At 37.8% G+C, this 11,869-nt stretch overlaps 1 protein-coding gene across 1 annotated transcript; it reads left to right on the top strand.

Annotated features, from left to right (window-relative positions):
- Window positions 1-9,821: 9,821 nt before the first annotated feature.
- On the top strand, window positions 9,822-11,096 carry LOC145106884 (uncharacterized). The gene is made up of 2 exons (XM_079043805.1): window positions 9,822-10,626; window positions 10,720-11,096. Exons 1-2 carry the CDS (start codon window positions 9,822-9,824, stop codon window positions 11,094-11,096), a joined length of 1,182 nt encoding a protein of 393 aa, XP_078899931.1.
- The last annotated feature ends 773 nt before the right edge of the window (window positions 11,097-11,869 follow it).

Raw genomic sequence — 11,869 nt, 5'->3', positions numbered from 1 at the left:
AAACATGAATAATGAGTAATCAATATGGTGCTTAGATAAAAGATGTTTTTTATTTACACTCAAAGTGTTGGGGCCATATAGGATTAGTATTATTCTTGTGTTTCACTTTGCATGTTTTGACTTCCAGAATAACTAGGTTATTCTTCCCGAATGACTAAGTTATTTAAACCATCCACAGTCGGTCATATGTTGGAAGTAGATATGAATCAAGACTGTCATGAATTTGGCTTGTATGATTTGTCTAATGTGCATTAGACATAGCAGTGGTTGCTACAACATTCATGAGTGCTCGTAAGTTCTGAGTATTGGATTCAACCCACGCTCATTTGAATCACTTCATGGATTTTATCACGAGTGAATCATGAGACGATAATATCTTATATTCTTCAAACCTAGAGATATGAGTTGTTGACTATGAGTTGGTTATACATTGATTGCACGTAAACGCATTGGTAACTCGATGTTATAAAACGTGCCTTTGTGTATGATTCAACAAGTAGTCAGTACAAGCATATGAGTCGAAGTTTATCCATTCCTTTTACCCTCAAAGGGATAAAAGCGATATCTGTGGGCCCTCGATGATTTAGTGATGACAAAATGTAAGTGCTCGGCCGGGCCTGGACTGATTTGATTTGTTCAATTAGTCAGTCATCATAAATCAGAAATCGGGAAACAACAAATGGACAGAGAGAATGATTATAATCCATGTCTCAGTCCATATGATATCTAGAATGGAGGAATATATGATCACTTATCTAATGGACGCGTCATTGATTTGTTTAGAGTTCGGCAGCAGCTTTTAAGAGCTACGATTGCTGGTCAGGTTGTGAAGGCGTACTTGTAATAATAGTTTTTAGACTTATGCAAGTGGGAGACTGTTGGATTAGTGTCTAAGTCCATAACTATAATTGGTATATACTTGACCCGACCCGGCATGGTCCATTTGGGTTGCATGGCATCAGAACAATTGGATAGACCTTTTAATGAGAAAAAGATATTTGTGACATATTAATATATTATAAGTTCTAATATATTAATATGAAGTCATATTATTTAATTAGTGTTGATCTAGAATTAATTTGGAATTAATTTAGTGATCAAAAGAGACTAAATAAATATATGGGGATTGATTGTGTAAATCATAGATTCTTATATATGTGGGCTCATGATCCATGATTCCTTATGTTGGGTTTAACCCATGTGGTGGCCCATGGATACTCCATGGAGGTTAAAACCCATGGAGCATAAGGAATGGGTTAAGTCATGGGTTACATGGTGTAACCCTAATGTGCACACTATATAAAGACCCCATTGTTGGTGAAATCGACACTAGTGTATTACATAGAGGGCAATCCGATTTCATAGAGATATAAGACTAATATCTTCTCTCATGGTTATTCCAAATGTTCATGGTGTTGTGTGAACCATTTGAGGTGTCACACTTAGGGCACTAAGCTCTTGAGCTCCATGGAATCAAGCACTAAACAAGAGGTATGTAATTCTACTAGATTTTATGTTATATGTACTTTATATTATGCTAGTTAGAACAATACCTTGGAAAATTGATATTTGCATGTATAATAGAGAAAACATAGATCCAAGGTATTTAGGATTGCATGTACACCATAGGAGTGTTAGAATGCTCAAAACCCAACAGTGGTATCAGAGCCTAGGCTTGTTTTCACTTATACTTGATGTAAACTGCTTAAAAAAACGAAGTTTTGTGCTGTCTGAACAGGGGACTCGACGAGTCCATTAAGGGACTCGACGAGTCCAAGACAAAATACATCCAACTCGCTGAGTTGGTTCGTGCACTCGACGAGTTGGACCCCCAAACAGCATATCTTCGAGTTTTGGTGCTGGAATTGGTCTAGAATCATTACCTTTGACTGTTTTGGACTTATAAAACCTTTTTTTTAATGTGGTAATGATTGTGTTAAACCAATTTCAATGCTATAATCGAAGTTTCAAGTTTTATATGTGTTTATGTAATTCTTGAAAAATATTGATTATGAATGTTCATGCTTATGAGTTTTGGTAGATCATAGGAATTATGTGCAAATTGTTTGTTATTATAATTCTTGATCTCAATGAAATTGTAAGGAGTCCATAACTTGTCCTCAAATTATGGATTACCAAAAGTTTTTTATGTTTCCTTGATTTATGAGTTAGTTTAGATTAATGAAAAAAAAATTGTGTTTTAGTTGCTTTTGATCCAAATTAATCTGAAAGGAGTTCATAAAATATGTTTTTGTAACTTGTCTTCAAGTTATATGAAAAGTCATATTTATGAATCTTAAAACTCATAAAAGTGTCATAGGTTACATAAAAGTGAAGAGTCCTTTTCATTAAATAGTATTATGACTCCATAACTTGTCCTCAAGTTATGGATGTTAAAGAGTCACTTCTTTAAAAGATGTCATTAAAAGATAAGGAGTTACATAAAAATGAAGAGTCTTCATTTTAATGTACATTAAACTCATAAGTTATGAAATGAAAAGTCTTGAATAGTTTCAAAACTTGCCCTATGTACCGGGCCCGGTCAGAACTAAGTTGATGTGTTCAATTAAGTTCTTTGTCAAACAAATCGGAAATCGGGAAACAAACTGCTGGACAATAAGTAAGACATTGTTCCATGTATTTGTCCGGCTGATATCTAGAACAGAGGATTATATGATCACTTATCTTAATGGCGTATCATCATCTTCTCAGTTCCGAGAGACCTTGAAAGAGCTACGATTGCTGATTGGTTCCTGAAGTCATACTTGCAGTTATAGTTATTTGACTTATCCAAGTGGGAGACTGTTGGATAAGGTGTCTAAGTCCATAACTATTTCTGGTATGTACTTGACCCGACCCAGCATGGTCCATTTGGGTTGCATGGCACCATGCAATTGGATAAACTAAAATGAGAGAAATAACACTTATGGTTTATTAATATATTATAAGTTCTAATATATCAATAATATTATTTAATTAGTTTGATCAAGAATTAATTAAGTGATCAAAAGATAACTAATTAAATATATGGGTAGATTATGTAAATCTTCCATATCTTATATAGTGGGCGAAGAGGCTCCATGGATTATCAAGTTGGGTTTCACCTATAGGATGCTCCATGGAGTTAACCCATGGATCATGAAATGAAGAGTCATGTTACATTAGGGTTTACCTAATGCAACACACTATATAAACAAAGGTGTTCTCCCCAAAATCGGTTACACTAAGAAACAAGAGGGCTAGAGCCGATTTTGCAAGTGTAAGATTCTCTCAAAGTTTACTCCTTTGCATTTGGTGTTGTGTGAAGCATTTGAGGCATCACACTTGGGGTGCTAGGCTCACAAGGTTTCAAGGATCATAATCAACAACAAGGTAAGTTATTCTATCTTTCATTCAAGTTAAAAATGTTCCCCATGTATGCTAGATAGGAATATAACCTTGGAATTCAACTTTGCATGACAATTAGACAAACATAGATCCAAGGTTATTAGGGTTGCATGTACACTTAGGAAGTGTTAGAATGCTCAAAACCCATCAGTTACACACTCAGCTGCATACTTAGCAACATCGAGCTTCATCGTCAGCCACCAGTAATAGGGTTTTAGATCCCTATACATTTTCGTACTGCCGGGATGAATCGAGTACATGGTCTTGTGAGCTTCTTCCATCAGAAGATCTCTTACTCCTCCCGCCTTAGGTACCCAAATCCCATCTTTGAATACCTTCAGTCGTTGACCGTTTGTATCAAACACCAACGTTTTGCCCAAACGTTCCTCCTTTCAGTCATTTCTCTCTAAAGCTTCCTCTTTGAGCTTTCTTTATACATTTCACAATGGTCAAGACAACTTCAATCCTCAACGCTCTTGGCCTTTTCTTTTCAAGATTTACCTTTCGACTGAGAGCATTAGCAACAACATTTGCTTTACCAGGGTGGTAAAGTATCTCACAGTCGTAGTCCTTGAGTAACTCTAGCCAGCGTCGTTGCCTCATGTTCAATTCCTTCTCCATATCTTTAGGGCGAATACTACCGCTGCCAACTCCAGATCATGAGTGGGATAGTTCTTTTCATGCTCTTTCAATTGCCTCAATGTATACGCTATCACTTTATCCCTTTAGGTCAGAACACAACCTAACCCAACTCCAGAGGCATCACTATAAACTGTGAAGTCATCAACTCCTTCAGGTAACGAAAGAATCGGTGCTTCACACAACTTCTTCTTTAACTTCTCAAAAACTTATGTATGCTTCTCATTGCAATTATAAACAGCTCCTTTGTGGGTCAAAGCTATCAATGGAGTCGCGATCGAAGAAAAGCCTTGGATAAACCTTCGGTAATATCCAGCTAATCCTAAAAAGCTTAAACATCAAACAATCAACTCAACTTGTTTAACATCGAACGCGATACTTCTATTGATCGCTTTGATCATCCTTTACTTCAATTCGGCTTAAGTCAACTGCTACATCATACTTGGTTCTTTGAACCACGTAAGAAACTCATCGTAGTCGGACTCAATTCGATATGACCTCTAGGGTCGGAATAACAATCATCTTCTTAGTCATTACCGAAACGATGGTAACGACAGACTTGAATATGACGGAATCAATTACTAGTTCCTTGGTAACCTTGTGACTTTCCTTGATCCAAGTATGAGTCCTGTGCTTCCAGTAGTATAGATCTCTACAACTATTCACACCTACTCATACTCGTCTCAAGTACTGTCTCGCAGTCCCCAAGTCCTAAAATCACAAAACAATTTAACACATACGAATGTGTCCAATTAATCATAAAATTTTCCTAGACTCTACTAGGACTTCTTCCATGCGTATCTTCAATCATCAATTCTACTTCAACTTGGTTGGTGATGGAAATTCCAAACAATGGGATAACTTCAAGAATTACACCAATCATCCCATCATCCTGCCAATCGAAGGTATACTTCAGACGTACCGTACCCCTCTAAACGTTCCGTTATTTTATCAAACATATTCTAAAGGCAAGATACCACTCTTACGATATCTTCTGATAGGTATCATAAGATTTTCATTTCCTCCATCTACTCAATTCTCTACGAGTCTTCACCACAACGTTTTGTACACCCAAACAGACGTTCGGTGTACCGGGCGAGAATTTAAGATAGGAAAGCTTTATTTACGATAGACGTATAAATCTCCTTATCACTTCGAAACGTTTACATGTTAGTTCTAATCTCGTAATCATACGCTTAGAATCCTACACACATCAGGTTTTCCAGATCCGGTCGGCAACAGACCATAGATCCGAACAAATAATGGCATATATGGCAAACATATAGCATTTAGCACATAAAAGCATTTTAGGCATCTTTCCTAAAATAAACTAGTGCTCGTGTCTAAAATATGGTAGACACTCATCTCACAATCATCACTTAGCATTCTAAGTTTATGTCTAGAAATCCTACAATTTCTTAGTTCGCTTAAACTAATGCTCTGATACCAACTGTGACATCCCCAAATTCACGGCCAGAAAAGACCGGTTTAATTTATGCTTTTAAAATAATTTCAGAGTAATCATTTGATTAAACGTGTTGCGGAATTTGTTCCCAGAAAAACATGATAAAAATGTTATCAAATCATTTCCGAAGAAATGTATTTTATTCACTAAAACCATTGGGATGTCATTGTCAATACAAAAACATAAGCATAAACAAAACTTACATTCATTTACACTAGTGATCTACTTCTCTTTTAATCTCTCAGTGTAAAGCAACTTCGTATCGATACCTGTGACACAATTAAACTGAGTGGGTCAGGCTTAGAAGCCTGGTGAGCATATAAGGTTTTCAACCCACAATAAATAATAAACTTATTAAGTTCTCAGTCAACAATAAATTTATTAATTTCATCAACCAAAAATAACCCTAATTACCCATTCCCATTATCCTCACTTTACGTCCCTAAAACAACTATCACAAGGGACCTAGCCTAAGGATTTTCACTAGGGGTGACAACATTGCTTCTGGGGTTCCTCAGCAATTTATGTCAAATAAGGAAACCATCGGGGTGATAAAATTGCTTTCCTCAGCAATTTATGTCAAACCATACAACCTAACATAAAACAACCAATAAGGTGACAACATTGCTTTCCTCAGCAATTTATGTCAAACAAGACCACCAATAGGGTGACAACATTGCTTTTCTCTGCAATTTATGTCAAATAAAACAACCAATAGGGTGACAACATTGCTTTCCTCCGCAATTTATGTCAAATAAAACAAACATCAGGGTGACCTCATTGCTTTCCCTCAGCCATTTATGTCAAATAGGCACGAAGTCACATCGTCGCCATGAGCTAAGTCCATAGCTCTTATTTATCGACAGTATTTCCCACGGGAATCCCTCACGCAATACATGTCAATGGGTTTTTAGAGTATAGCTGATGAACATATAGTTCATACACCTACAGGTTGCAAGCCTGCTAGTGTTCCACAGACCGTCTAGAATAGTCCATGGTTGTCATCCATACTCTGCTGAATGACGGGGGCCAACGTTTGGGTAAGGGATTTTCTCATATTTCACCACTCACCCTCAACTCATGTTCTCATTTCACCACTCACTCTCAACTCATGATCTCATTTCACCACTCACTCTCAACTCATGATCTCATTTCACCACTCACTCTCAACTCATGATCTCATTTCACCACTCACTCTCAACTCATGATCTCATTTCACCACTCACTCTCATCTATCCAACTCACCTTTCATCACACACCCACTATTTCATCTACCCATGTTTTACCCAACATTTTTGTAGATAAAATACATATACAGTTTAAATTATTTAAGAACATGTATAAATCATTCCTTCAACATCCATCTCAAATAAACAAACAATATATATTCACACAGCACGTATTTTATATAAAATACTTCATATTTATGTGTAAGGTGAAAGTAACTACACACTCACTTGATTTACTGAAAATCGGGCAGCAATTCGTTTTCTAAAACGATCGTTTCTAATAAAACCGGTAGTTTTATTGAGAAACCGGACTCTGCAAGGGTCGGGCTTCGAAACCGAAAAGATAATATTTTCCAGCTTCTCGGGCACTTCGGGACGTGTTTCGGGTGCTATAATCGATACTGGGGCTTCGGGGGAAGTTTGAAAGAAATATTGAAAAAGGGGTTAAAAATGACAAGTTTGCAAAATATACCCGGGAGGTCTCGCACCCTTCTATTTATAGGGGCGAGGCTCCTGATCCAAGGGCTGAGAAGCCTCCACGTGTCAGCAGATCCGGAGCGAAGTCACATGGGTCGCACGTGCGAGGGTCCTGGTGTCGCCTCCTGATTGGACCAAGGTCTATGGTCCGAGGGTTCGGTCGTGGCGCATCATGCGAAAGTCGGACACGCAAGAAGGGACACGCGTCGGATCGCTACTGGACCGCACTTCGGATGCGAGGGCAGGCGACACGCCTCACCAGCTGGCTTCGGTGAATCAGCAGATTTCGGACACGTGGCGCGCATGCAGCGAGCGTGACGTGGCCGAAGCCACCTATGCGAAATTTCTCGATTTTTGTGCAAAAAACTTCTAAAATCCATAACTTTCGCATACGAGCTCCGTTTTTGATGTTCTTTATATGCACGCGTAGGTAAAATTACGCTCTACAACTTTCGTTTAGACTTCGTCGACTAATTTTGAATTTAATTTTTATATTATTATTTTTAACAGACCGGGACAGGAAATCCGTTAAAAATTCATAACTTCTTCATCCGACGTCCGTTTTCTTCTGTCTTTTTACCGTTGTGCTACTATTGATGAGACCTTCGATTCTAGTTTAGGTTGTGTCGGCTAAAAATCACTCGATCTAAAATTCGAGTTTTTAGTTGTCTACTGCTAAGCCGAAACTTAGAAAAATCATAATTTCCTCATACGAAGTTAGATTTAGACGTTCTTTTTATACATACTTCGATGGAAGGCGTCACGCCTGCGAACGCGTAGCGTATGCGACTACGGCCCGCGTACTTCGGAGTACGCCCAACGTACGAGGGCAATCCCCACCCCTATAAATAAGATGCAAGGCTTCCGAACTTCTTTGCCAATTTACAACTTCTCTCCCATATTTTCTCACTTTCGAGCCTCTCGAAACTACCCTGACGCCCCGGTTACGTATCCAAGCTCCGACGAAGGTCCGAAGCTCCGAAACTCCCAAGAAATTTTCCACTTTCCGGTCGAAGTGCTGCCCGAGAAAAGTCCCGTTTTCTTCAAATCATCACACTTACCAGGTGAGTTCATACCCCTATAAAGAGGAAATACTTACATTTACAAGAAAAATGTTAAATGTTAAATAAGTAAAATAACGTTATTACAAATGTTATACTTTACATGAAAAGTTGGTAATACACCAAGGTTTATCATTCAAATGAAACACACTTTTTGAAAAACTATAATAAGTATAGTTTACGAGATATTCATGATATTTTACATACTATAAACACTATAAAGAGGAAATACTTACATTTACAAGAAAAATGGACTTTTGATACGTAAATCTATTTGATACTAACTTTTGTGAGGCATTTGACTTCACGTACTTTCAAGTACGCATTTCAAGTCCTGTGTAATAAACCATAATCTCTTGTAGGGAAAGCGTGATACTTGTGTATAGATCTATACAGGATTTACAATCCTGCACCTAAACTGTTAGCTATAGTTAGACCGGCAGGTCTGGGGTGACAAACGTGATAACACTCCAACGCCTGAAGAACGTTGTCACAGGCAGTCTGGTCAATAGTACGGTTATAAAACTCACATGAAGTATTAAAACATTTTGGTTTACGGGGCTATCAAACGCCTTAGTGGTTATATATACATATATAAATCTACTTACACTATATTAGGTATGGAAAATACTTATGCATTCCGGTTTTTGGAACTTTTAAAACTACCATTCATTTATGGAAAATATTGGATTTTCTAGAAACAAACTCGGTTACTTTATACAAAAAGGCATACAATTCTTATACAAAAACGCTTATGAACTCACCAACTTAATTGTTGATACTTTTTCAAAACTACTTGTATTTCTCAGGGATTCAGTAATACATGTAAACAACAGCTTTTGGGGAAGGGACGCTAAGGCGTCAATTTCAAAACTTATTATATCATCATAATATAATTTATTTTGAAACATGTTTTACAAGCAACATCGTATCTTTTTAAATTATATTTATGGTGGTTGTGTTTGCTTTCTTTACTATTTACTCAGCTGTTATGATACTACATGAAGTCATCCGCCCTCGAACGATTCCGCCATTCTGGTTTTGGGGTGTGACAGATTGGTATCAGAGCATTGTTTATAGTGAACTAAGTATATCGAACCACATAAGATATACAAACTATAAATTCAAAGGGACTAAAACTCTCTGACAAAACGCTTTTACACCAGATAATGATATCCAACACATAGCCTCCAATCCTGTGAAGAGTGCTGATAAGGAAAAAGTTCCAATCCTACATAAAGAGAAGTTAGTAGCTACAGAAGAGGGCACGCATGGGTTGAAAGTCGTAAATAATGAGTCATATGAGGAAGAAATGAATACCGAATTCAGTAAAGATGAAGTGGAACCTTAAGGCGCTAACAAGGATAGTAACATGATGGATATAATCCATACTCACAACCGATTCAATTCCCTTGTTGCTGTTGATGATGATGAGAATCAAGGGCTAGGTGCGTCTGAACACCATCTGGGAGAAAATATAGTGGAACACACACAAAGGGTAAATCATGTGGCAACCATGGAGAATGTTGCCAAAACTATCCCAGTTTCCCAATGATGAGATCAATGGTTTGGAATGTTAGAGGATTATGCAACTCCTCTACTCAAAAAGAAGTTGTGTCGATGTTGGATAGAAATGGGGTTTCGCTTTGTGCTCTCTTGGAAACAAGAATGCATATTTCTCGAATAAATAAAGTTTGCAAGGGTATAAAAGGTAATTGGCAATGCTACTCTAATGCTAGCTTGTGTAATAGAGGTACTAGAATTGCTATTGGCTGGGATCCAGGGGCTTGGGATGTTTTTGTTATTAATAGTTTTGACCAAGTCGTGCACTGTAGAGTTCACTCTAAAAACTCTAACCACACTTTTTTCATGTCCTTTGTTTATGCTGATAATGACTATCGTGATAGAAGAAAACTTTGGGACTACCTGTGGATTCATCACTCCCTAGTCAAAGACGAACCTTGGTTAATTGCAGGTGATTTTAACCAAGTTCTTAAGCCGAGTGAATCTACTAGATCAAGCTCCTTTGATAGCTTTATGACTGATTTTCAGAGATGCATCGATGATACTAATCTTGGTGATATAAATGCCACAGGCCTATATTATACTTGGAACCAGAAACCTCGTGGGATTGGTGGGCTTCTTAGGAAACTAGATAGGACTATGGGTAACACCAACATCTTATCTATGTTTCCCAAACTTCATGTTATGTACAAGCCGTATGGTATTTCGGACCACTCTCCTGCCCTTATAAGCTTCCCAATTGGCAAACCGAAAAAGTATTATGATTTCAAGTTTGTTAATAATTTTACCAATCATCCTCAGTTTCACGATACGGTGCAATCAATATGGGGAAATAGGGTTGAAGGTCATTGCATGTATTCGGTTTTTCAAAAACTAAAGAAACTCAAACCCCCCATACGTAAGCTTGGTAAATAAATGGGAAACCCTTCTCAATAAGTGGAAGCACTGAGAGTCGAACTTGAAAGAGCCGAAGAACAATTAGATAGAGACCCCGATAATGAAGAGGTTAGTGTTGAGCATGCAAAGTATCTAGAAGAATTCACCAAAGCCTTATGTGAAGAAGAATGCCTCCTAAGACAAAAAACGAAACTTAATTGGCTTAAAGAAGGAGACCGGAATACTAAATATTACCATAAAGTCATTAAAGAGAGACAAAGCCGAAATAAAATCAATTCTATTACTGGTAGTAATGGTGTGATGCATGGGGCTAATCAGGTCGCTGATATTGCTATTGCTCATTTCTCTGATTTCCTTGGGAAAGATAGAGATGTTGATCCTATAATCTCCCTAACGGCCTTTTCAGCAATACTCTAACAAATGAGGATGCTAGCTGGATGGTTAGACCAATTGATGATGAAGAAATCAAACAAGCCATGTTTGACATTGGGAATGACAAAGCCCCAGGACCAGATGGGTACACTTCTACGTTTTTTAAAAAGACATGGCATATAGTGGGGAAAGAAGTGCGCAAAGCAGTCAAAGAATTCTTTCTCAATGGTCAGCTTTTACAAGCTGTTAATCATACGATCTTAGCCCTCCTCCCAAAGGTGGAAGTCCCCAATACCATGAAGGATTTTTGCCCCATATCGTGTTGCAATGTCATATAAAAATGCATCACAAAGATCATAGTGACTAGAATTGCCCCTTTTCTTCACAATTTGGTTGATGTGAACCAATCAGCCTTCATTCCGGGTAGAGCTATTACTGATAACATCCATCTTTCACAGGAATTGATGCGAGGTTACACTCGTAAACATGGCAGCCCCAGATGTGCTCTTAAAGTCGACATCCAAAAAGCGTATGATACTGTAAGCTGGAGTTTTTTGGAACAAATTCTATGGGGTTTCGGTTTCCACCATAGAATGATCCAATGGATAATGAAGTGCGCCTCGACCACCTCTTTCTCCATAAGCATTAATGGAGAAAATAAAGGGTATTTCATGGGGCAAAGGGGGCTTAGACAGGGTGATACAATGTCACCTTATCTCTTCACTTTAATCATGGAGGTTTTTAACCTTATGATCAAAAGGCGCATACAACAGAACCCAAAACACAAATATCATTGGAGGTACGGGAAACAAAAGCTA

The sequence above is a fragment of the Lactuca virosa genome, chromosome 4 (genome assembly GCF_052849685.1).
Source record: "Lactuca virosa cultivar CGN04683 chromosome 4, Lactuca_virosa_CGN04683_v6, whole genome shotgun sequence".
Classification (NCBI taxonomy): Eukaryota; Viridiplantae; Streptophyta; class Magnoliopsida; order Asterales; family Asteraceae; genus Lactuca; species Lactuca virosa.
The sequence above is the reverse complement of the archived record's forward strand: the minus strand, read 5'-3'. Positions and strand labels throughout refer to the sequence as shown.